The sequence below is a fragment of the Schistocerca serialis genome, chromosome 1, assembly GCF_023864345.2.
Source record: "Schistocerca serialis cubense isolate TAMUIC-IGC-003099 chromosome 1, iqSchSeri2.2, whole genome shotgun sequence".
Taxonomy (NCBI): domain Eukaryota; kingdom Metazoa; phylum Arthropoda; class Insecta; order Orthoptera; family Acrididae; genus Schistocerca; species Schistocerca serialis.
In genome coordinates, this window is record NC_064638.1 from 680,568,028 (window position 1) to 680,595,939 (window position 27,912).

Genomic DNA, 27,912 nt, shown 5'->3' on the forward strand with positions numbered 1-27,912 from the left:
TGTTCTTATCATTAAGTGTGGCCCACGAAGGTGTTTCTCTTAATTAGACGGATAAACAGAACAGCTGTAGATCAGACAGAGCATCATAATAAACTTCCTCTGTAAGAGAGTCTGGTTATCTATTTGACATGGGTAATTTCCTGTGCTAGATGTAATAATTTCATTACTTAAGAATGGTGAAAATATATATTCCTATTGCGATTTCCGCCATATAAATGCTGCATTTGTTTCAAATTCCTTCTGAGGTTTTGAAAGGTAGAGTCTGGTATTACATTTTCAACCAGTATATTAGTCATACGAGGTCACAAGCAACTGCGTATCAAACCCTCATTCGAAAGTCTTACACCACTACTAATTTTATTTTATCAGACTGAACTTAAGGAACATATTTCCCGCTGTAACAATTATAAATAACATAGAATAACAATGCCGCAATTACTGATCAAATATGCCAGGTGTTAATTCAGTAAAAAGTGATTTAAAGTGGTGACTCACAAAGTATGGACTAGAAAGGGCACATGATATTATTAGGTAGAATGACGCTAACTCCTGCTCGAATACAATTTCTGTAGCCTGCGTTTGTGTCCTCTCCAACTGATTGCATATTATATTTTCTTTACTTCTTCTAGATCATTTATGTCGAAAGAGATTTAGAGGATACAATTCTTCGATCAACGAAAAAACTGTCAATATTAAGTACAGCAGTTTTACATGACGAGGAGGACGAATATTATTCAATAATTTTCACCGTAAACCTATCTGTGCGACACGGGTAAACTGAATTTCGCCGTGCGTTGTAAGATTTCCGTGAGAGCATTCCTGGATATGGCCTTCAAGAAAGCTCCAGTAGTCAATGTACAGTAAAACACTCAAGAGCCGTATGTCTTTCTCGGCAAGTGATTCTAGTTGATTCTTCTGCTCAGGCCTATGCTATAGTTACAGATTGTTTTATAGTTGTTGCGAAGAATGCATCAATTAGGTTATTTCACGTGGAATTTAAATATGGAGCGCTACTAACAATGGATATTATTCATATACAGGGTGGCCAAAACCACTCTGAAAACCTTGTAAGGGAATTGTAGGGTAGGTTCTGCTGAGAAATAATGGTTACGAAAAAAATTTGACACGTAGTACCGGTTCTGATTTAAAGCACTGAAGTCAGCCAATCAGGCCGTTGCGCACGCAAATTCAAGCGGCCCGTCACATACAATTATTAGTGCTATTTTTGTCATAGCACAGATGATAGTGTGCGAAACAGATCGACGTTTCTCTCGGGCTCGACCATTACATCTTCCCATGTCTAATTTTTGTATCACTCTCTTACTCGGTTTTGGGAAATCAAACGAAGAACACGTTTTGTCCATGCAATGGCCTGATTGACTAACTCCAATGCTAATTAATTTGGAAACGGCGCAACGTGTCGAATTTTCTTCGTAATAATTATTTTTCAGCACAACCTACCCGGCAAAACTTCACGAGCTTTTCACACTGTTTCAGGCCAGCATGTGTATCACCTCAAGACTCTCCTATTGTGACCAAATCCTGCACATGGAGACGGTCTTCATTCTGTGATGCTATGCTAGTACAACAACATGCATGCATGCAAACATATATCTGCTTCCATCATTCGCCTAACTTTCATCTTGAAAGCATCGTTGTATTGAACTTTGTTATTTGTAAGCTTCCCTGAAGTTTCCAAAGATATACTTTCTTCTTAGAGGAATCGAGGAGAGCGAGTGTTCTAAATGGAGATGGCTCTGAGGCTAATTAAGAAAGCATTTCTTGAGACAATTCTTATGGAGGCAATTACGTAATACCAACATCACTGTTTATCGTCCAGAAACGTCACTGTGATTAGAATTGCGAGATGTAAAGCTACATGTACAAACTAAAGCCGTCGAAAATGGGAGTGACATAAAACGTGTAGGTTCAGAGACTCGACAGTTGAATATAGGCGGTGAAGGATAGGTCACGCAACTTGTGAGTTAAACATAAAACGAAACTAAAACAGCAACCGAGTAATGAGGCTCCGTGATTTTTCCCTGGTATTTTTAAATCAGCTCTGATGAATGGCAGCATCATTCTTTCACCAAGTCGACGGATGATTTTATCTTCCATTCGATCCCATTTGTATAGTATCTTGTCGATGTAATACTGATCTCTGATTTTCGTCGTGCAGCACATGGATGCGTCATAAGCATCTAAATAATACTTGTTATCCATACAAAGACAACTGGGGAACACCATCGATTAGCACGTTGCCGACAGAATAGTTAGAGAAATCCCACGCTGCCTCAGCTCTCCGTACTAAGTGCGAAAGTTTAGTCTGTCTTGTAAATTGCAGGCTACAAATGTAAAATCTGCCAACGTAGTTGGAACATTTCCTTCGAAACTCTAGGAATTTTAGGCAAATCACTACACCAATACACCAAAGATCCACAGCGAAGCTATCCGTAAATCGCATAACTCACGAGTATAAATAATATAGCCACCAGAAAAAAATTGCAGCTGTATTGTCTACAAAACCTTCACCGCTGCCCCTTTCGAAAATGCTGTTGTGGGGCTCATCGCCGCAGGTGATAACACACACATCAACCGCAGTAACTTGCGTTCGCTGCTCCGTTCCGCAGCTTAGGTGTGAACGCTGACGATATCACAAGCAGGCGCCAGAGATGTTGTTGCTTTGTTCGCAGATGGCAGGTAGAAAAGAGCTCCAAGGACTATTACTAAACGCCGCCGGGTGACAGCGCCCGTTCCAACACTGCGTAAGGCACTTTTTGTTTTTTGTAGCCAAAAAAGTTTACAATTACCTTAATATTTTAAACTTTTTTTAAAACTGGAATTTTTTAGATTACATGAATCTTGTTTTTAAATATTGTTTTCAGGGTTAGGAATTTTTTTTCCGTAAATTAGAGAAATCTTTTAGGTATTTTTATAACATTTTTGAAGCTACAACGAGGCATATTTGTAAAAAGAAAACATAATATCTCTAGTGTGGCTCATGATCACTGCAAGGTGCTATAAAGGACGCAAAACACAGTTTTCTCTGAAGCAACTGCCACGTTAGTTTCCCTAGCAGTTTGAAGAGAGCATCTCGGTGCAAGATTTCCGTGAACGATTTCGTTACTCCACCTGGACTCATCAATAACGGCCAACTGCCAGAAATCTATATGTTGAGTAATAAACTAAACAAATTAAGCAAATGAGTGTATCCATCGTAAACACCTGTAGTTTCCTTGTATCCAATGTGTACCCAAAGTTCATGTTACCTTACGTCTACGAAGCATTTGTCAACTTAAATTGCCTTAAGCAGAAATTCAGCATTTTACAAACCCACCAAATGTTACTAGATGTAATATTTGCTCTTGGCGCCAGAAAAAGGAAAACAAAGGCCAACACTGTATCAAAGATGTTGAAACGTCCCCCAAGAACAATTATACATGACTGTCCTTAAACTGACACACAATATTTTTAGCGCAACGCAATCTGACTTTCAAAAATCCCTACAAAAGAATGGCCCTGACTAACATTAAGCTATACGTTTCACAAATCACTTACCTCACAAAAATCTTCGTTACTCAAGCTACTGCAATACAGCGAGCGCCACTACTGCCAGCTAAATAAAAGATTCAAACTACGGAAGGCACTAACTACTGATAGGCATTGTTAGCAAATGAAAGAATTTTATGGAGAACAAACAATGTATTTACCTTAATAGTCATAATATATATAGCAGTTCATGACATCCAGTCTTACAAATTTCAAAATTCCGCCATTTCTCTCCCCACATCCACCACTGCTGGTGGCTCACCTCCAACTGCGCAGCGCTACGCGCTGTTCACATCCAGCTGCCCAACACTATAATGGCAGACAACAATGCAAACTAGCCACAGACTGCACACAGCACAGTCAGTGATTTTCATACAGAGCGCTACGTGGCGTTACCAATAAGAAAACCTAAACAGCCTACTTACATAGCCCCCATGCTCTCCACAAAAAAGTTTACAAATTGTTTTGGGCAGTGGCCAATAATGATTTGATAAAATTTTTCATAATTACAATAACAATGATATCAAATGCACACACTTATTGATACAATGTTGGTCATAAGCTAAAATTTTCTCACAGTCCATAAAGACAGTCCTGGTCATTCATCACAGTAAAATTGCAGTGTTTTTCTGAAAGTCTGAGCAGTAAAAGAAAATGCACATGGAAGTAGTGGATTTCCATACAGTCTTGAAGAAGTAGTGTTGTCCTTCGAACGGAAAGACAGTGCTGACTCTCGACAAGCAGACAGGTAATGGGCCACAACAGAGGAAACCCACAGCAGAGTCATTCGATGTTTTGAAGAATATTGGTAGGTAGGTCATCACAGAGCAGACCCACTATAGTCTTGGTAGAGAGTATGGTATTGGTGGGCCACCAAAGGTGCAGACCCACTGCAGTCCTTGTAGAAATAATGGTATTGATGGATCATCAAAGGTGTAGACCCACTGCAGTCCTTGTAGAGATGGCCAACAGCCATCTGTTGCGACTGTGCAGGTGTACAATCACCATCGAAGAGTCTTGCGGAGAATATAGCAAGTCCATAAACCACCACTCGTGCACTCACAAAGTTTTTGAATTGTCCTGAGAACCAGCAATGCTGTTAACCAGTCCCTTGCTGAATTATCAACACACGTCCAGACACTAACAGTCCTCTTTTTTTCACATATTGTGCATATACTATGACCAACAGAAATGTGTGCAGTGAAATGAATGCTTACAAGTTACTTAATTTCATGAACTGATGTCAATTACAATATTATAACATGAGAATACAATAACAAAGGTACAAAATACATCATTAAAGAACATAACAATGCAGATAACATTTGTAGTAATACAGGCTTTACAAAAGAATAGAAATATACATATACATCAGTGTTACAGGAATTATGACATGAGTACATACGTAAAAGATCAGAGTAACTTTCGAAACATCAACTTCACACATGAGCATTAAAACAGAACAGAAGAAACAATGTCTAAACATCTTTACAAAGTAAATAACATAGTATTAGAAAAATTCTACAACATAACTCTCATCAGCTAAACACATAAAGACAGGAAAAAGACAAATACACAAGGCTACATAAACACAGCGGAATAATACAAAAGGAAAGACAGGGTTCGTTTTCAGTGTAACATTTGGTACTGCAGTCCAACCCAAAGCTTCATTCCATAGATCTTTCGTCTTATTTCAACATTAGTTTCCACCAAAAAAATCCTATCCAAGCATGCTTTCTGTATTTTGTTCACATCTTTCTTACCTCATTATTTATTTTCCATTATCTTACCTCATCATTTATATCCAAGAAAATCCTACCTAAACCTGTTGTTCCTAAACCTTACTTTTTTGTTCATATCCTCTTTCAAAAATACTTTTTTGGCCAAAACATTTTCTTAAAGCTTCTCAATGCATTTCTTCCAATTCATCGCAACTCATTCTCTTATATAGCCTACCCCCTCTTAAGCTAACTTAAATCTACTGAGCTCAGATGCTAAACTAAAGGATGAGGCAATGCAGCAGCACAAAACAATTAATACAAACAGCAATGAAAAAAATGCAAACTGGCAAAGCTAGCAACATTAAATCTAAATTAGCAGAGCAATTGCAATATTGCAACTAATATAAGGCAATGTGCACCAAACAATAAAAATAAATCATTAGTAAAACTGGCTTAACAGAGTAATACAAAGTTAAATTTAGTAGCACTATGCCTGGCACACAGCAGCAGCAAATGCAATAACTTATACCTAAACATGACAAAGCTCAAGCAGTAAAAATAGTACACTAAAGACAACAATGCAGATAAGGGAAATGTCTATTCACATCTTAATGTCTATGTAATTAAAGTGATGCACCACAAAAACTAAGTCTACAAAAAATTACCAAGTACTTGAAAAGAAAATAATATATGCATTGCTGTTATTAGTCCCTTCTTATTGTTCTTTCCATTTCAAGAGCTCCTTTTTCGAAGAATGTGGATCAGAAAATAATTATTTAATAGATCTGTTGACAGAAAGTGTTCACATTAGGAGATGCATTTAAGTTTATTTTATAAAACCAATGCTGCAAGACAGCTGGAAAACAGATATCAAATGAAATAAGCAATTACACAAACCAAAGCATAAAATCATCATTCAATAGCTATGTGGTATTTCGTAAGTCAGTAGCTCTCAACTCTCGTAGAAAGAAACTTGTCATAATCATGTTTGCAGATGTAAGAAGATTTCCCATCAATTCATAAGCATTTCAGTAAGTAGCACAAAGTACGATATGTTTCCATGTAATGAGCATGTCGTATTTGCAATGCTTTCTACAATGGAATGTCAATAGCAGGGATAATGGCCTCCTTTTTTCTCCCCCTGTGCCTCTGAAAGGCACACACTAATGGCTTTTTTCCAGGTGACTGTCACGCAGCTGGGTGCCCACGACGCATTACTTGAAGGTGTCACTTATGTTTCTTACCGAAATATTTACGACACCAGTTTGCACTAGAGTAACAGTCTCATATAAAAAATTTCACAGGTCGAGAATTTGCGTTGCAAATGTGTAGAAACAAAATCCTATGAATATAACAGTGTTCAAAAAGTTTTCGTCGGCATTGTAATACATTCGCGCATTTACACACATTTCATAACTCTTAAAGTACGATTCTTGGTTTCCAACATCCTTTTCCACAAATCAGAGTCCCTAACCACTACTCATTATTCATATACGTATTCGTCGACACTTCTTCAATATTTCATCAAAATAAATACGTAGCATAATCAAATTCCTCATTTATGGTAGCATCATCTTATTGATCATAAACATACCTCAACAGCATAATACACATCATCGTCGTAAAAATAACATCATAACACCTCAGTCAAATCTCAAAAATGTCGAAGCTTTCAGCTATAATGTCAAAACCTAAAAAGAATTTCTCTGCTCATTTCAATAGTGTCATCTACCTCAAACGTACTTTAAAATCATGCTCCCTTACCAAATATATCATTCAAAGCTCTCATAATATCACAATGGTTCCAAAAATATATGAACAGTTCACAAAGTACAGACAAAATACAATTTCGTAAGTGTGAAGTTACCCAACTGTGTAATTGCGTAAACATGTGTCACTGATGTAGCAAAAAAAAAAAAAAAATGTTTATCTCTCAGTTAAATGATCAGATAGCTGTGTAATTTGTGTGTTAGAGAAATATGGTACCGATGTGTAAAGTTGTATAAGCAAATACCATATTAGCTAGGGCTCCTTGTGCTTGCCAAACACATGGTACACAAAGTAGGCGTGTACCCCCTGAGGATTAATGTAATTATACCCTCAGGTGTTACAGATTACAGCAATGGAATGAAATGTATCACGGAAAACCTTTGTATCATTGTACTTCAAATATCTTTAAAAATAAATGATTTAAGTACAAAATTAATCACTCAAATACGTGTCCTGTAGCACTAAATGTGCGTCTTGCTGTAAGATAATCTCTGTGGAAGTGTCGTAGTTATTGTCCTCCGAAAGCTAAGTTCTGCAGAAGCCAATGTACTTACCTCATGATAAACAAAAGTGAAATGCTTTGCATATAGATATCTTAGTTATTACGCTTATTGCCGTGATGAAGAATGTACTGTGCTGTAACGTATTGTTCTGCTACGGAAAAGGCAGTCTCATTGTAGCTATACCACAAAAGTTACTCCTAAAACATGTTTTATTTCCAGAATAATACAGAAAAACTGTGCAGATATAAAACAGAAACACTGCAAAAGCAACATTGTAAATTGTCACTCATTAGTAGCGTCGTGATAAAATCGTGTAGCTGTAACATAAACTAACCACTGTGTCATCTGGTATCTCACTGAAAGTACTTTAAATCCAGAATGTATTTTCAAGTAAACCAAAATGTTGCATTAAAATCTCATTAGCAGTATATGTTCTAAGTATGTAAGCCTGATAGTCGTTACGTAATCGTGCAACTAACAAGCAAGAATGAACAAATAACAACACTGTGTCGACTGTTCACTATAACAATGCATTCGTAATTTCTGTTTAAATAAGTTCTCTTGGTTCTTGACTAGATATTTAACTTCAAACATTGTTGCATGGTAACAGTTTCTTAAGTCTGACAAAGCATACTAGAAATGTGAAGTGAAAAGATTTATGCCAAAGACAAAGTTAAAAAGCAGATTATCTTTCAATAAACGGTTTTACATGTGAAATGTGGTGTAAACCTTTACTCTTCCTAGTATGCAGAGTTTCAACTTCAACGCAATTATCATGTGGTATACGTCGGATTCTGTAAGGTCCATTGTAAACTAGAAAGAATTTGTGACTCAAGTGTTTCTTCTTATGTGACAATGAATGAGCTTCAATGAGAACTTTCTGACCAATGTATAATTTCTTTGCATTTGCTTTACCGTGTAGTTTCCTGCTTTTGTCTGGTGCTGATTTTATATTTTTAATAGCCAAATCAATTATGTCCTTGTGTCGAAGTTTACGTGTATTCGGGAAAGGTACAAGCTCTCTGATTCTGTTCGGTGGTTCTTCATTCTTCAGTACAAGAGTAGGTGGTAAAGCAGTGGAGTCATGGGGCATTTAATTCAGCACATTTTGAAATAATTGTAAATATCTGTCCCAATGCTGATGCTTTCTGTGACAATAAAGTCTGCAAAGCTTATTGATTTCTTTCATAATCCGTTCAGACGGGTTACAATGTGGTGAGTACAATGAGATAAAAACAGGTTTGATTTTATGATTCCGAAGCATGCGTGACCAAACAGCAGATCTGAATTGCGGTCCGTTATCTGAAATGACTTTACTAACGTGTCCAACTTCACGTAAGAAATTTTTAACAAAGGCGTTGGATACAGACCGTCCAGTGGCTTTACGTAAAGTTGTGAAAGAAACAAATTTTGAAGTAAGTTCAACAGCGACTAGAATGTACGAAAATCCATTAGATGTTCTGACAAGCGGTCCCAAGAGATCAACAGCAGCAAATGCTTTTAATTTAGAAGGAATAATAGGAAACAACGGAGCACGATGTGAAATAGTAGATGGTTTCGCCTTTTGACAAAGTTTACAAATAGACAAGACTCTTCGAATTCTCTTTTCCATATTGTTAAAATAACAAGTCGTTCGAAGAATATGATAACATTTTCGTGGACCAAAATGTACGTAACTGAAATGAATGAGCTTATTAACAAAATCATCTGGAATGCAAAGTACCCATAGCTTGACATCAACAGTGCAGCGTTTGAAGAGTATGTTATTTCTAAACAGATAATAATGCCGAATCTGAGTGTGTGTCTTTTCATGCCATTTACTTTTGATGTCTTTCCAAATCGGATCTTTATCTTGTTCATGAGCAATGTCCTTTAAAGATGTGGTGATGACGTTTTCAAAGGCGACTTTCTGAATGTAAAGAATACTGAAATTTTTCTCGAGGTTGCCTTCTGTGTTACTTTTCTCAAGCCCAGCCGGTGCGCGTGACAGTGCGTCCGCAACAATGTTCTCCTTGCCGGAAATGTAGACTATTGTGAAGTGGAATTCTTGCAGAAACAATGCCCAACGTTTTAACCTATCATGATTTAATTTTGAAGACATAAGAAATTGTAATGCACGATGATCACTGTATACTTTTACGTGCTTACCAGAAAGAAAGAAACGGAATTTGTTAAATGACCAAACGATAGCTAAAGCTTCTAATTCAGTAACGGAATACTTTTTTTCAGATTTTGTCAGCACTCGGCTAGCAAAAGCAATGGTTTTCTGAACAGTAGTGTCATTTTCTGTGGTTTCTTGAAATAAATGGGCACCAAGACCGACTTTAGAAGAATCGGTGCTAAGGCAGAAATCTTGTGACAGATCTGGATGAGCTAGTATTGGCGCGTTAAGTAACGCTTCTTTCAAAGAATTGAATTCCAACTGTGCTTGTTCGTCCCAGTTCCAAATAGTATTTTTTCCAGTGAGAGAACAAAGTTTTGGTGTAACTAGAATTAGCATATTCAGAAAACGACGGTAAAAGATTACGAGACCTAGAAAACTTCGGACTTGTTTTTTTGTGGATGGAACTGGAATGGCTCTGATTGCTTCTAACTTTTCAGGATCCGGCTGAATGCCTTCAGAAGAAATAATATGTCCCAAAAACCTCACCTTTGACCTACCGAACTCTGCAAACATATGTAACACGCTGTTGAGGATGCGATTATGTTGTTCCCATGAGGCTTCTGCTATTAGAATATCGTCCAATATAAGGTGATGTGACGTTTTAAGAACTCAGGTAATATGGAATTTAGCCCGCGAATGAACGCTGCCGAAGAAATGTTCAAACCAAAAGGAAGTTTCCGAAATTGATAACAAACGCCGAAACAAAGGAAAGCAGTGTATTTTCTACATTCTGGATGAAGTTAGATCCGATAAAATCTGGATCTGAGATCAATAGAAGACAACACTTTTACACCATTAAAATTTTGAAGAAGTTCTTCCAACGTTTTCGGCCTGTCTGTTTCAGGAATGATGATAGAATTGATTTGTCTCGAATCTAAAACAAGCCTGATCGATCCATTTTTCTTCTCAACTACATGTAATGGATTGTTGAATGAGCTTACTGCAGGCTCAATAATGCCCTCGTCAAGCATAGATTGTATTTCTGTTCTAACACGGTCCCTATAATGTGCTGGAATTACGTATGGTCTAACACAAAATTTAGTATGTTCACGAACACGAAATTGGTATTGAAATCCCTTGATTGTTCCTATTTTGTGAGTAAAAAGTGTGGAATGTGCTTGTAAAATCTCAAAAAGGTCTTGCCTATCACTGTCATTACAATTCTCAATTGTTTGAATTTTATTCTGAATTAACTCATTAGTATCAAATGCGCCGTCGATATCATGCCTGTCAGTACTTGCAGAGTGATTGTTAGTGTCAAGTTCCGTCGAAAATTCCGAACTGTTGTCTAACAGGAGGTAAAGCCGATTAATTTCTTCGTCATGGTTTGAGAGCCAATCTTCAAATTTCAAAGCTATTGACCTACCTTCTTTCTCTAAACTTATTTCAGCATCGTGAAAGCTTAAGATTACTTTGTATTCATTCAAAAAGTCTACTCCCAATATAATTTCCGTCGACAATACTGGAACAATAAGAAAGTTCATAGAGCAGCTGTGGCTTTGACAAAAGAATTCTAAGTCGGTTTGTCGGCGTACATCTACACTTTTTCCAAAGATTGCACCTTGTAATTTAATCTTACGTAACGGAAGTGTGGGACAATCGTTCGATTTGTTGCATTTGCTAAAGGCTGTTTCACTAATTATGCTGCTAGAGTTTGGGACTGCTAGAGTCAAGTACTGCCGTAAATTTTACGTCATTTACAGTAATGTGAATCACAGGATATGCAATGTTGTTATGTTTTACGTCGTGCTCCTGGAGTAAGATGTCCCTAATGTCTTCCATTTTTACGTAATTACTAGCTACGGCAGCTGCGTCGTCAGTTTCATAAGTACGTTTTGAGGCTGCCAGCGGTATGAGTCATTGCCTATTGTGTCTTTGTTGGCGCGCGTCGTTATTGGGATTTGGAGACCTAACTTCTACAAATTCACTACGTCGAGAGGGCCCTGCTCTGTTTGAATCCCGCCAGTTCTGATGCAATTCAGCTCTGTCGTTACGATCATATCGTCATGTCGGTAGATTCCATAGTTTCTTTCTTGTCAGTCATGTGGTGGAGAATTTCTCCCTGAATCGTAACCGCGCGCTGGACCGTTGCGTCTAAAGTTATTCTGTCTCCCCTGATAATAATTATTTTGGTTCCCAAATTGCCTGTTTCTCTGATTGTCTCTGTGATAGTCACTACCGCAGAGAGGTGATCTTTCCCTGTAATTATTACAACTCTGCCAACGGTCGTCATACGGGTGGTGTCTGTTTTGGTCACGATTTGTGTTGTGAGAATAGCGTTGTCATGTCCAGTTATTATTTCTTTCATCGCGGAATTGTGACGGATGTGACCTGTAATTGTTGTGTTCCTGTTTTCGCGTTCCGCGATTGTCAGTGTCAATTTCTAATTCTTGTAAGAGTCCCTGAAAAGCTTCAATGTCGTCTTTGCAACGTCCTGCCAAAATAATATGTCGTAAATGTTCAGGTAATTTGATTAAGCAAATGTGGATGTGTTCTGAGGGGCTGTATGGGTTTGACAGGTACTGATTCTTGTGCAACATATCTTCAAAATATTTCACAAGACTGGAAAATTCAGATTGTTCGAAATGTTTCATCATTATGATGCTATGTTTTACTCGGTCTTGTGTAGCTTGAGACCAATATGCTGAGAGGAAGGCATGGTAAAATTCTCCTTCACTGTGACAGTCGTGAATGACCGATCGCATTCTTACATCTGGTTCATTCTCTAAATAGCCACACATAAATTCTAATCTGTGCTCTAATGACCAGTTGGGAGGAAAACAATGAGAGAATTGATGGATCCACGCTTGTGGATGAATGTCGTTGCCAGAATTCTTAAATGTTTTAAATTTACATGTAGTAATGAACAGCTTATAGTAAAAATCATCATGTCGGCGAGTCGCATATCGGTCATTGTTACGTCGTTTCGGCGGTTCCATTTCCAAATTCGGTGCACCTTGCCAATTTCTTTCATAATTTCCGAAATGCACTGTGTTATTATTTTGTGGCTGTTTAGTATTTCTAAGTCCCTCTTCCCGTATTGGAGCGCGAGTGTCCTCTGAAATATGTAATTGTTGTATTACTTGTGCCAACTGATCTTTTTCTACCCGAATTTCTCTTTTGTACTGTGTATTGATTTGATTTTGATTTTGTTTGAATTTTCTAATTTGTTCATACTCTTCAGTGTCAGTGAAGGCTACAGGTCTTGTGTCATTCAGCTCATCATCTACCTTTGTAGATAAATTATTTAGCTGATCCGAAAGTTCGACTACTTTCTCTGATAGTGAACTAATTTCCTCCATGTGTCTTTCTGAACCAATTTTCAGAGTATCTACTGTGTCCTTTAAGTTTTCATGAGTTTTTGCAAGTTGCGTAACCGAATCAGTAGATGCAACTGAGTCAATTTTAGCTTGCAAGGTCTCATGATTTTCATGAACAATAGTTTGCAGTTCTTTTATGGTTGCTTCGTGATTCTGTAATGCATTTTCATGCCGCGAAAATATAGGTTGAAAGTGCTCACAAATTTGTGTTTTTACGTCATTACAGACTTTTTGACATTTCGATTCAATGTTATGTAACTCAGTAGTTAAATCTTCACGTTTTTGTTCAAGCGTGGTGTCTAACTTCCGAAGATTTTGTTCCATTGTGTCTAACTTTTGAAGATTTTGTTCCATTGTGTCTAACTTTTGAAGCTTTTGCTGTGTTTGTCTCTGATTTTGTTCCATTGTGTCTAACTTTTGAAGCTTTCGTCCCATTTGTTGCATTAATTGTAATAACAATGCACTGGTGTCGGAAACATGTTCCTGAATGCTTTTCGGTAGTGAATTTGCACCGGCAACATTCACATTTTGACAAGTGGAAAATGTGTCTTGACTCATTTGAGAAAACGGTGAGAACCCAAAACGTGAGTCTACAGTATTTGCAATATTGTGTTCTGTCATTCCCGATTCCTGAGGCGAGCTGTTGCCGACCGATCGATCGATAATGCTTCCCTGTTCACTACCTGTTTCACTGTCTGCACCACTATTTGACGCCCGCTCCATTTCCCTACGCACAGTTACTAAATTACTACTTTGAATGTCTGTTAATTCATTACACAGTTATGTTGGTGAGCTACGCTTGTCGTCACTATTATTTCTCAGTTTACTTTGGAGCCTAGTGTTACGTTTTTCACACGCCATTATTGTCACAATATTTCACACGATAACACAGAAAAGCACAATTTGAAGAGCAAAAATAAGAGAACACATTAACATAACGCTGAAAATAATATCTAGTTAATTGCAAGCGCAGCTGCGAAATACTTGGTGCAAATCTACATGCATGCCACAACTGTTTTACTGCACAACAGTGAAAGACTGCAACTACAAAGGAGATTCTCTCTACAATTACGCGCTAGCAATAAACAAAAGCTACACTAATTACACAAACTACAAGAAAAAATCAGAAGATTCCAGTGAGGTATCCTCGGCTAAGGGTCGACATATGAAACGTCCCCTTAGAACAATTATACATGACTGTCCTTAAATTGACACACAATATTTTTAGCGCAACGCAATCTGACTTTCAAAAATCCCTACAAAAGAATGGCCCTGACTAACATTAACCTATACGTTTCACAAATCACTTACCTCACAAAAATCTTCGTTACTCAAGCTACTGCAATACAGCGAGCGCCACTACTGCCAGCTAAATAAAAGATTCAAACTACGGAAGGCCCTAACTACTGATAGGCATAGTTAGCAAATGAAAGATTTTTATAGAGAACAAACAATGTATTTACCTTAATTGTCATAAAAAGTCATAATATATATAGCAGTTCATGACATCCAGTCTTACAAATTTCAAAATTCCGCCATTTCTCTCCCCACATCCACCACTGCTGGTGAATGTTTCTGGTAAGCTGTTCAAATCAAATATCTCCGGAACTGTCTAAGACATCGCAATTATTTTACCACTTAGATTAATTGTATGTAAATGTTTACTAAATGACGTTCCAATGATAGCTATAGCTGTTTTCCACATGGAGCTATAATAGTTTATGCTGCTAATATTGCAGTACCTCAAACAGGTGAATTAAATCACATTTCACTATCCCAATCCAGTAACTAATTTCGAATAAATAGCAATATTTGGATGCCAGGACTTACCCATTTCGCCAGCTGTCAACCAGCTAGGCCACCATATTAACACTTTTTATTCGGTTTCTTTCTTTTCTGTCTGTTCAGTACAAATTTTGCAGTTGATTTTAAGCTAGCTTCTGAATCGGCTTGAGACTTGAAATTTTAAACACTGACAATACAATACTGCGTTGATAAGGACCACCTACTTGCAATAGGGAAGGGGTTGAGGCTGAAAATTGGGTAATAAAGAAGTGTAAGTCAGAGCACTTCTTGTCCAGCTGGAGTTCCTGCAAGATGGCTGTGCTAAGCATGTTGCGTCACAGGCCCTACAGGCGCAATATGCATGAATTACCTGCTACAGAAAGAGGAGTTGCAACTCATTCTATTTATAGGTTGACCTCTACAGCATTTGAAGCAATTTCTATCAAACTGGGCACACGTATGAATTCAACCCGGAAAAAAATTACTATGAGAGTATCACCCCCAACACCCCTATGCGGAGTGAAAGGGGATGATGTAAAAACATAACACAGAATTCCTGGAGCGATTTCGACCCGATTTGATGTACACATGACTCATTTCACCACTATTTTATTAACTCACTCTCTTGTCTATCTGTCCTTTCGGTAAAAATTCCGCAACTGATTTTAAATTAACTTTCCAAGGCGCTAGAGATCGAACTTTCAACATAGCTCAGAAGTAGATGACAACGCAACATTAACATGCTTTCTTATCTTGTGTGTGTCACTGCCATTTCCCAGTTTTTCTCTTTGTCGTGACTGATTTGTGGGGAGAGCGGCTGCCGGTAATCCTCCGTGTGAGCTCGAATCTCTCTGATATTTACCTTCTCGGTCTTTGCACGAGAGATATATAGGAAAAGGCATTATTCTGGCTGAATTAAGTGAAGAGAAACTAAAATAAACCTTAAATTTACCACATATCTCTCCTGTTATTTCATCACAATGTTTGAAATCGATTAAAAATTTTACGCACAAAAGACGAAAATGCGGAAAACAATTATTTAAATAAAAATAAATTTTAATATAACACGGTTTTATATCGGTGTAAAGAGTGTAAAAAATTTTTCCCTGCCCCTTACAGTGACTTTACCACATACAGGTAGTTCTGAAAATTTGCGATAGTGAATTTTTAATAGCTGTGAAAATATTTGTAAGATTTATAACGAAAAACGAGGGGAGCGTGCAAAAGATAACTGACGCATGAATAATTCAGCTCCTAACTATTTACCACTGCATGCGCACTACGCTTTTCGTTATTTACAATTTTTACAGGTCGGGAATTTGTATGAGGCGACGAAAAATTATTTTATACTTTTTAATCCGATGTAAAAAGTTACATTACAATTTTATTTTTATTTAAATAATTATTATGTATATGACTGAGGTGGCTGGTGCTGGCTTTAGCTTATTAATTTTGTTAACAAATTATATTCAACGGTTTATGAGACAACAGAGCGAGGATAACATATTGGGTTTACTAGCAACAAACAGCCGCAAATATTTCGACTGAGTGAACGTAAAGATGGTACTATACCAGCTGAGCTCTCATAAAGCGCTTAATAGTTTTGGTCTTACAGCAAAGCACCGAATTAACTAAATTTATATGTCGGAATGCGTGCATGGTGGCAACAAAAAGGCCAATGATGAAATGAAGGATTAAGTACTAAATTACCTCTTCCGAAATTACTTCACCGAAATAGTCTCACCACTGTTTGTTCTTCCGACAGTTGGCACAGATGCAGAAATGATAGATAATTGAGCGTGGAGTTGAAACTTTACTTCATTCGGCGTTCCGAGTGTCTGTAAAATAGCACTCGCTGTTCCAGACAATAAGAAAGTTGAGCAGAACTACGCACTTATACGTTTATTGTACAATTGTAGACGACGTTTTGTTCACGCATTGGTAACTTTTGTTGAGATCGAACAACCTTTCTGCAGCGATCAACATGGTTTCTCCAAGCACTGATCACATAACACCCAGTTTGCTCTGTTTATCCATGAGTCCAGAAGGAAGCAAACAGTGGAGCTCAAGTCGATGCCTGTTTACTGACTTCCAGACAGGCTGCGATACTGTTGCGTACCACCGCCTAGTGAGCAGTATGAACGTACATACGAAATATCCGAAAAGATGATAAATTAGATTGAAGTCTTCCCAGCCAACACACATCAATCCGCCGTTCTTAAATGTGGCGCCCTGCGCACCATAAGGAAGTATGGTACAATCGTTACGATATGTATAAATGACCTTGTAGGAAACAATTTTAGCTAATTGCGGCTATCCGCAGTTACTTGGGTGGTTGTTAGGGAGGTGAGACTGCTTCGCAATAGGTTTTGTGGTCAGTCCTACAGCATCACTGGAATGCCAAACAAACTCCAGTGACTTGCGCCACAGCATACGTGCCGTGCGACACGGAACCAAAATTCTGATACACCACATACTGATACCCAAGTTCCCATACGAGTCAAACATTTTTTTCTTCAACTTACGCCAAGACTCTTTTGCACTGTCATTACCTCCTCAATAATGCAAAGTCTTATAACATGGAATGCATACTCGGCAAGTATAATGGCTAACTGCAAACATTTCCTCTACACGCATGTCAAAAAATTCGGTATTCCTCGCATTCACACTGCGACGTGGAAATCGTACATCTGAAGATGATGCATGTAGAAAACTGAATGGACTACCCTAACAAGGCGCTAAAGATTGTAACGCTCTAAGAGCAACGCTAACCAACGTCTCAATGTTTATAGTTAGGGTTCTGATTTATCACATAACTGTTGCACTATTTGTTTCATAATATCATGAAGGGAGTTGCATTTCTACTTGTGTAGTCCTCAGGAACTGTTTTTGATTTCAAAGGACAATTTAGGTTTGAATTATGGAGTTACGCTTCTATCTTGGTATGTAATTGCTATTCGGGAATTGAGGACGCTGTGAAGTATAGATAAGTCCTCTGAGGCTCAGTTATTCAAAGAATTTTTAATTTTCATTTGCGGCAGCTATTTGCATTTACTGCCTTGGTTGTTCCTTCAACGCGGCAAACAGTTTCGTACTAATCATCTTGTGGTTGAAGCTCATTTTTTGTCCGAGTATGTCTCTAATATGTAATTATGGAAATACTGTTTTGCCTTGAGGAAGCTTGTTCGTCACCCAAACACGTTTTGGTGAAATTTCGCAATTGTCAGTGGGTTCAATTTATTTCCTGCCCGACAACACGTAAAGAAATTTTGCATGATAATTTGTGCAGTAATGATATTATGGTATTTATATTTAGAAAACTGTTAACAGAAAAATAAACAGAAGAATATTAGTAGAAAAAATATATATCTTAGTATCGCAAACTAGTACCGCATACTGATGTTTACGTATCTGTCAGAGATTTGCAGTACAGCTGATATTTTTTTCTCGTATGCGATACTAAGAATATTTTTTCTTCTATCTGTTGATACTGTGGAAGATGCAATGCATTGATGATGTCTGATTTTAAAAAAAGGAACGAAAAGTCCCGACAAGGGTCGAAGATGCACATGACAACAAAAAATTGACAGAGACGAGCATTTTTTCAGCTTCTCGTCAGATGATACATTACGAGTATCTGATAATGCAATGTGTAACAATGGAGTGTTCAGACGTAAGGAAATTAAGACCTAGTTCCTTACTTAACACCGACTGTTAATTTATCGAAGCATTACTGTGCTTTTGTGGGCTGTCGGATAGTAGCAAATCTTTTGTCAGGTAGAGACTAACAATCTGTCAAAGATAATTACAATTGCACTGTGCAAGGGCTATGTTGATTTCCTTTGTTGGTCAGACTGCTAATGTAAACTATGTCCACACAATGAAAAATTGAAACTGAAATAGAGGGCTCGGTAGAAACTACTTAGTTATTTGTAAGGTAAATGTGAGTTTACCATTCGATTGTATTACATGGTATGCTATGTACAAATACACGCTTCATGTGGAAATGCTAGAACGCTTACTCGCAAGGTAAAACCATAGTCGGCGCAGAACGCTCTTCGCAAGCTGTCACTAATCGGCTCTCTGTAACAGGCGCTTTGTTATCTGTTGAGCGCATAGACCTGTTGTTGCTAGACAGGAATCTGTGCCTGGGCGCACAGTGAACGAGAGGTGGTGTGACTGTTGCAGGAGTCCATCCGAGACTGTGGACATTCCGGACAACTGGAACACACCAGGGTAAGTCGCTCTGCAAGCGCCTACATGTGCCGCATTCTCGGATAACAAATCATTACGAAACACTGAGCTATACTTTAATGTTTTGAAGATCACTGTGTCCCACTAATCAAATTTTGTTCGATTCACTATTCCGACTTAGGAAGAAGGGCCCACTGCCAAGCTGTGTGGGTGGCATTAGTAGTCAGAATAATGATTCCGCTACATTCCTGCGAACTTGTCAAACATTCTTTGTGGTGTGAAGGCCTGTAGTGTCTTAGCTCTACGATGAGCACCAGAACGTCTCAACACACGTTTCTGGCACCAAAATATTGTGTCTGCAATTCTGATTTAGTTCAGTTCTTTAATTTTTAGAACATTTAATTTGGATAACTAGCGCGTGCTAGACTTATAAATTGGGGTATCCACAGGAGAAGATAAAAGTGAAAGAGTAATCCTTTCTGGAAGAAATCTTACAAGCTTTTAAAATATGACTGAGGCAAAGAGCGTATCTGAAGTAGCTTGACGTAAGTAAACAAAAAAAAGTTCTGCAACTAAAGAGCTTTGCTAGTGTCAGTTGCTGGAGTGAAGTTGACGAAGAAGTTTCTGTAGGTGTACGTCTGGAGCACAGTTTTATGCGGAATCGAGACGTGGGAAAGCAGGAGATGATGTCACTGCAAGCTCTAGAGACGTGTGATTGCAGAAGGATAAGAGTTCTTCAGTGCCGTTTATTTCCTCTAGATAACAGCAGCTTCAGTGAACAATTAACAGATTCTGTTTACGCTTTAGAAAGAAACGCTTACGTAATTAAAACACGCTTAACTTATTTGAATCATAAGTGACACAGCTATCGTGATATACATTCACATTATGAACTGAGTGCCTTCTTCCAGTTTCCTGTCTGTCGTTGTAACTCTCCATCCTACTTCCATTTGCGTTAACACTTGCAAGTTACCTTTTAAAACGCTACATTTATATCTCATAATATCTGCATTTCACACTCTCGTGTCAGCCTGTGTCCACTAAGACTTCTTACAATCGATGGCGTAGCGAAGAAATCTCACTTGCTGGTCAATTCTTTGTTGATAATAGACGATTTGAAATGGTATCAATTGTTTCACTGACACTTCGGACGACTCACTGTACCTTTTGCAACGTGCTTGCCTCCAGTTGCTACTACAAAGTCCTAGCAAGTTAAGGGTACCAGATCTGTGATGGATTTTTAATGTTAAGTGACTGCGTTAAGGTTTAGGAGATGACCACACACCCATTTCACAAACCAAAAAGTAGTAGGGCTGACCTCTCAGTACCTTAATAAATGCAGACAGGACTATCCATAATGACGAATTCTGAGAGACAACAACGAAGCTCTTGACATGCCCCTTCGGCTCTCGCAATGATCTCCTGCGGGTGAATCATCCGAAAGACAAATGGCTTCCTATAGACTGAGATGCTTTAAGGAACAAATCTTGCAACGGAAAATGGTATGAAAATATTAAACAACAGATTATTACAAAGGTGATCATATAAGTAATGAAGTGAATGACTAGTCCAATACTAAGCCTATTTTTGAGAACTTTAGCCTCATTTGGGAACTGACATGTATCGGTGGTAACAGGTAAATTTGTGCGAGATCTGGACTTGAACCCGGATTTGCCGCCTTACGCGAGCGGTCTCCTTAACCGTCCGGCCATCCTAGCACGCTTCGCTTCCGACCCAAATTCCCAGCCTGTTACTCACTACTGACGTAGCGGCAGCTACCCATGAACCCCACACTCGCAATCCCTGACTGACTTAAGAGATCAGGAACCGTCTGCATCCGCACTGAAAAACAGAATCGTTGGTCGAACTCACCTTATTGATATTTATGTATATAAGGGGATCAGAGACTGCGAGTGAGGGTTTCATGGATAGCTGTCGCTGCGTTAGTAGTGACTAACAGGCTGGGAATTTGGGTCAGAAGGGAAGGGTGCTAGGATAGCAGAGACGGTTAGGCGACAGCTAGAGTAAGGCTGGAAATCCGGTTTCGAGTCATGGTTCGGCACAAATTCACACCTTTTACCACCGATACATTTCAATGCCCAAATGCAACTAACGTCATTAAAACCTTTCAACGATAAGTTGTATGGCCGCTGGATCAAATAAGATGTAGACGCCATATAAAGATATACAATCTCAGTTTATTGTAGTATTCTCTGTTACCATGCAGTTGAATGTAAGCTAATGACAGAATGTTATTGAAATTGATAAAGCACAGAGAACACGAGAATTAACGTTTACAAACGTTGAACAAACCTAAACTAACAACTGAATATCTTGGCAAATTCCGTGTGGGATGGGAGACCGGGAACGGCCATCATCTCAGAAGACATCAATGAAAAGACATGATCCCACGATGGGTGCAAATTAAGGGCTCCAGTTTCGCAAGAAGTATAACATAACTGACCTCATCATGAATGAACCCTCAGTAACTTAAGAAAAAGTGTAGAATACGTCCAAAAATAGTTAATAACGCCATTTCCCACCCTCCCATGCTGCAAGTTGTCACCATACTTTGCATACTGCACAGCGGAAGTTGCGAGCAATGTGGTCAGCTGCCCGCAGCAGCACATCGGCCGCTGGATCTCGTTTCGTCGTCGAGAGACCACGGCTGTGGTCCACCCAAGCTGAAGGCCCAGACTCCACGGTACTGAGCGAGAGTAGACTCATCTCCCCGCTCTCCGCAAAATATACTTAATTCTCTTTTCACAATGGAAAGGCTCCACTAAACACTGATCAAAGATGTTATTTTTAACAACTAACTAGCTCCCAAACTGGCAAAAGTTTTATAAATTTAAGCAGTCCGATGTCTTTACACGCCTAAAGTTTTTAAATAATTGTCAGTTTCCCAGTCTTCAGTTAAGTCTTTACTGCAGCCAATATACTAATTCCCGCACACGATATTCTCAGACAATTGCGTCCTGACTCACATTGTGTTATTTTTTTTTTGAGGGTACCTAATAAAATTTCTTTCCGCTATTCGTAAGAAGTCGCACATCACCCTTACAGAAAAAGGGGAGAATTCCTTCCCACGAGACAACAGAGATCTGTATCTGCGACTGGCCTCCCACTCCACTACCTTCTAGAAAGCTACCAGTGGGAGAACAATGTATTCTTCGGAACTGTGGCTTGACCAGATGGGCCTAATCATAAGGAGTGTATATTCCTAACGTGTAGTCCCTTTCGTAGTGACTATACGTTCGAGATACACACTCAAGATGAACAGCAGTTCACGACATCTAGTTACTGCATGGGCCCTACGGTACAAGATCCAATGACTGGAAGTACTTATTTGGTCGGCAGTAGAACCTGAAGATGATGCAAATGTAGCGTCGAAACTGCTCGTCTGAATGATAAATACTCGTAGTTTGAAGATACGACTGTGATGTCCCATTTCCATTACTTTCAAGTGTTATTGTTTCATCTCTCTCTCTCTCTCTCTCTCTCTCTCTCTCTCTCTCTCATTCTCCCTTTCTCGCTCTTGTATACTTTTTTGAAGCACGTAGTAAGTTTGATATTTACACACACACACACACACACACACACGTGTACGTCACGCCCTACCTTCGGTTTCGTTTATTGTTCGCAGGGGTGGACAGCAACAACAACAAGACGGCTGGTGACCGCTCCTCCATCAAAGGCGCAGCTCAGCTGTCAGCCGGCTTACGTTGAGACTGATCTTCAAAGCGGCGTTCGCCGTACCTCCTAACACTGTATGGGATACGGGACAGAAAGCTTCCATGGCGAGCGTACATTTCTCTCCTTTCTTCTGAACTTTTGCGAGTACTTCGCATATCTTCCACATATCTACAACTAATGGGTCCTTGTTATTTGGAGTAATAAAAGTGAAATACCATGTAACTATATATATATGCCTAACAGAGGCGTATGCAATGTTGCAGATATTTTGTAATTCGTATTGGTGCAGCTGCCGAGGTTCCTGTTATTTTAGTCCAGCTGATATATACGCTTTATCACTTTTCTGGCCGTATTTAGCTGCTAAAGTAAAACTAATTATTGCGGTGGGTTCTCATTGTGCCCCCGTGAAAATTTCTTTCTCCTTCTTAGAAAGACTTTCCCATTTATCTCATGAGTCACGTAATCTTAGCAGCACTTATTTACAACAGAAACTGATGTGTTCTTCGTAGTTCTTCGAATTGTTAAAGTGTACTAGTTTTTGCTACATAGTCACATTTTTGTGGGTTATGTTCTTATCCTGACAGAGTAAGAATTTTAACAAAAGATTTTTCTGTCTTCTAGATGTACGTTTTTCTCATTTGTAAAAGACATATGTAGATGAACTTGTTCTGCAAATTTATCTGCTTGTAATTATTGAATTATTGCAGCTACAAAATAAACAGATGCTTAAAAAATTTCTCGGTATTCTGTGACTTTCACCTTAATACTCTCTTCTCTGCCACTTGCCTTATCCACAAGATTTAACTTGTATCTCAAAAGGAACCCCTGGAGTGCGAAGTCGCAGAAGGCCAATGATGTTTACGGCGTCCGATGCCCCACATCTTGTCTGCCATGCAATCGCAATATTGGCTGCTCACAGCGACAGGGGATGGAGTTGTAGGTATCCAGGGGAGAGCACAGCACGAGGCTACAGAGCATAGTTGAGCTGATTAGTCGACGAGTAACTCAACTGTCGATAAACAAAGCAAACATTGCAAAAAATGGTTCAAATGGCTCTAAGCACTATGGGACTTAACTTCTGAGGTCATCAGTCCCCTAGAACTTAGAACTACTTAAACCTAACTAACCTAAGGACACCACACACATCCATGTCCGAGGCAGGATTCGAACCTGCGACCGTAGCGGTCGCGTGGTTCCAGACTGTAGCGCCTAGAACCGCTCGACCACCCCGGCCGGCTGTAAACATTGCATTATATCTACAACAACAGTTGCTAAAGTCTAAGTTTTATCATAAAGGAACACAAGGAATTTCGCATAGTGAGAAATAATTGGTAGATGAAATATTAGCGTTTCTGCAAGATGAGGCAGTGGACTGTGCGATGACGAATACTTTCCACTCTGCGGACTATGTACATCAGGAGTACGGTGATGACGATACTTACTTAACAAATGAAAGTGATATTGAAATAGGTCTCTAGCCATGTAGTTCATCGCTCTTGTCATACAGGGACCTACAAATCTTGTCTCTAATGAAACGTAGTAAAGGTCAGTCATTATCCAAGGAGTGGGTACTAAATATAATTATGTAACATGGAACATCATCCACAGCACAATAAAAAAAAACAATTATCAACAGATTACTAAGAAGTCCGCAGCAATATTACCATGAATGTGGCCGAACGGTTCTAGGCGCTTCAGTCTGGAACCGCGCGACCGCTACGGTCGCAGGTTCCAATACTGCTTCGGGCATGGATGTGTGGGATGTCCTTCGGTTAGTTAGGCTTAAGTAGTTCTAAGTTCTAGGGGACTGATGACCTCAGATGTTAAGTCCCATAATGATCAGAGCCATTTGAACCATTTGAATATTACCAAGAGAAGACAAGGCAATTACAAAAACTCGTGTTTGCACGTTTCAAGGATATTCTATACAATGTACGGGATGTGCGCATCAAATCTCGCACGACATAGCTTACAGTAATTTCGAGGGAAGCGGTGGATGGCTGCATAACTTATAGCAGTGCTACAGAACTGGAAGACGTAAGATAACGAAACCACAAACAAAGCGTCAGCACGAGCGGGAAAATGGGCGTAAGAGAAGTACAATTATGGTGTGAGACAATAGCTAGTCAAAACAAATTGCGTTTGCTTGAATCCTTGTCTGCAAATAAAAATCGTACATCTTCAGAGAAAACTATTCATTCGTTGTTCATAGCGCAAGTTAATTGTTGTTTTTGAACGTTTCTTGAATGTCGACGATTTCCATTTTGTGAAATGTACTACATACATCGCCCTCCTGATGTACATGGTTAGTCATCAGCAGCTAATATTTTTCCTGTCTAATAAGTATTAAATCAAAAATTTCAAAAGAGCCTTACTTAAGACTGAACTTGCGACCTCGCAGTCAAGGTTTTTTTTTGTCAGTTTCATCATTCCAACCAAGTACAGCAATGTGACGTGTGCAGCTAGTGTCCAGTCTGTTTCTATTACAATACACATAAACAGAGTAGTGATATCGCTCCTATGGAATGTAGCAACCTACACTACTGGCCATTAAAATTGCTACACGAAGAAGAAATGCAGATGATAAATGGGTATTGGACAAATATACTATACTAGAACTGACATGTGATTACATTTTCACGCAGTTTGGGTGCATAGGTCCTGAGTACCCAAAACAACCACCTCTGGCCGTAATAACAGCCTTGATACGCCTGGGCATTGAGTCAAACAGAGCTTGCATGGCGTGTACAGGTACAGCTGCCCATGCAGCTTCAACACGATACCTAAGTTCATCAAGAGTAGTGACTGGCGTATTGGGACGAGCCAGTTGCTCGGCCACCATTGACTAGAGGTTTTCAATTGGTGAGAGATCTGGAGAATGTGCTGGCCAGGGCAGCAGTCGAACAATTTTTTGTATCCAGAAAGGCCCGTACAGGACCTGCAACATGCGGTCGTGCATTATCCTGCTGAAATGTAGGGTTTCGCAAGGATCGAATGAAGGGTAGAGTCACGGGTCGTAACACATCTGAAATGTAACGTCCACTGTTCAAAGTTCCGTCAATGCGAGCAAGAGATGACCGAAACGTGTAACCAATAGCACCACATACCATCATGCCGGGTGATACGCCAGTATGGCGATGACAAATACCCGCTTCCAATGTGCATTGCTTCCAATGTGCGTTCACGACGATGTCGCCAAACACGGATGCGACCATCATGATGCTGTAAACAGAACCTGGACTCATCCGAAAAAATGACGTTTTGCCATTCGTGGACCCAGGTTCGTCGTTGAGTACACCATCGCAGGCTTGTTGTCTTGCAAACGTCCCCATCTGTTGACTTAGGGATCGAGACGTGGTTGCGCGATCCTTTACAGCCATGCGGATAAGATGCCTGTCATCTCGATTGATGGCAATACGAAGCCGTTGGGATCCACCACGGCGTTCCGTATTACCCTCCTGAACCCACCGATTCCATATTCTGCTAACAGTCATTTGATCTCGACCAACGCGAGCAGCAATGTCGTGATACGATAAACCGCAATCGCGATAGGCTACAATCTGAACTTTATCAAAGTCGGAAACGTGATGGTACGCATTTCTCCTCCTTACACGAGGCATCACAGCAACGTTTCACCAGGCAACGCCGGTCAACTGCTGTTTGTGTATAAGAAATCGGTTACAAACTTTCCTCATGTCAGCACGTTGTAGGAGTCACCACCGACGCCAACCTTGTGTGAATGCTCGGAAAAGCTAATCATTTGCATATCACAGCATCTTCTTCCTGTCGCTCAAATTTCGCGTCTGTAGCACGTCATCTACGTGGTGCAGCAATTTTAATGGCCAGTAGTGTATCTAGACCTCATGGCGACGTTTTGATATTCCATGAATGGTGGTGGCGGGGGGGGGGGGGGGGGGGGAGGGCGGGAGGGGGAAGGAGGGGAGGATGAAGAAGAAATGTTATGTGAATGGGAGTTTAAGCTCGTCAGGCCACTGAAAAATCGAAAATGATGGGATGGTGTATTGCCTTGTTGAACGAACATACACTCCTGGAAATGGAAAAAAGAACACATTGACACCGGTGTGTCAGACCCACCATACTTGCTCCGGACACTGCGAGAGGGCTGTACAAGCAATGATCACACGCACGGCACAGCGGACACACCAGGAACCGCGGTGTTGGCCGTCGAATGGCGCTAGCTGCGCAGCATTTGTGCACCGCCGCCGTCAGTGTCAGCCAGTTTGCCGTGGCATACGGAGCTCCATCGCAGTCTTTAACACTGGTAGCATGCCGCGACAGCGTGAACGTGAACCGTATGTGCAGTTGACGGACTTTGAGCGAGGGCGTATAGTGGGCATGCGGGAGGCCGGGTGGACGTACCGCCGAATTGCTCAACACGTGGGGCGTGAGGTCTCCACAGTACATCGATGTTGTCGCCAGTGGTCGGCGGAAGGTGCACGTGCCCGTCGACCTGGGACCGGACCGCAGCGACGCACGGATGCACGCCAAGACCGTAGGATCCTACGCAGTGCCGTAGGGGACCGCACCGCCACTTCCCAGCAAATTAGGGACACTGTTGCTCCTGGGGTATCGGCGAGGACCATTCGCAACCGTCTCCATGAAGCTGGGCTACGGTCCCGCACACCGTTAGGCCATCTTCCGCTCACGCCCCAACATCGTGCAGCCCGCCTCCAGTGGTGTCGCGACAGGCGTGAATGGAGGGACGAATGGAGACGTGTCGTCTTCAGCGATGAGAGTCGCTTCTGCCTTGGTGCCAATGATGGTCGTATGCGTGTTTGGCGCCGTGCAGGTGAGCGCCACAATCAGGACTGCATACGACCGAGGCACACAGGGCCAACACCCGGCATCATGGTGTGGGGAGCGATCTCCTACACTGGCCGTACACCACTGGTGATCGTCGAGGGGACACTGAATAGTGCACGGTACATCCAAACCGTCATCGAACCCATCGTTCTACCATTCCTAGACCGGCAAGGGAACTTGCTGTTCCAACAGGACAATGCACGTCCGCATGTATCCCGTGCCACCCAACGTGCTCTAGAAGGTGTAAGTCAACTACCCTGGCCAGCAAGATCTCCGGATCTGTCCCCCATTGAGCATGTTTGGGACTGGATGAAGCGTCGTCTCACGCGGTCTGCACGTCCAGCACGAACGCTGGTCCAACTGAGGCGCCAGGTGGAAATGGCATG

At 40.2% G+C, this 27,912-nt stretch overlaps 1 protein-coding gene across 1 annotated transcript in view; it reads left to right on the forward strand.

Moving 5' to 3' along the window:
- The window catches only part of LOC126424197 (filaggrin), a 147,806-nt gene extending 124,384 nt beyond the window's left edge, over nucleotides 1–23,422 (forward strand). Inside the window, exons 14-15 of the mRNA XM_050087255.1 lie at nucleotides 19,001–19,048; nucleotides 22,653–23,422. Of these exons, the coding sequence (XP_049943212.1) occupies nucleotides 19,001–19,048; nucleotides 22,653–22,686 (82 nt within the window). The 3' untranslated portion in view covers nucleotides 22,687–23,422. The remainder of the gene's footprint in view (nucleotides 1–19,000; nucleotides 19,049–22,652) is intronic.
- The last annotated feature ends 4,490 nt before the right edge of the window (nucleotides 23,423–27,912 follow it).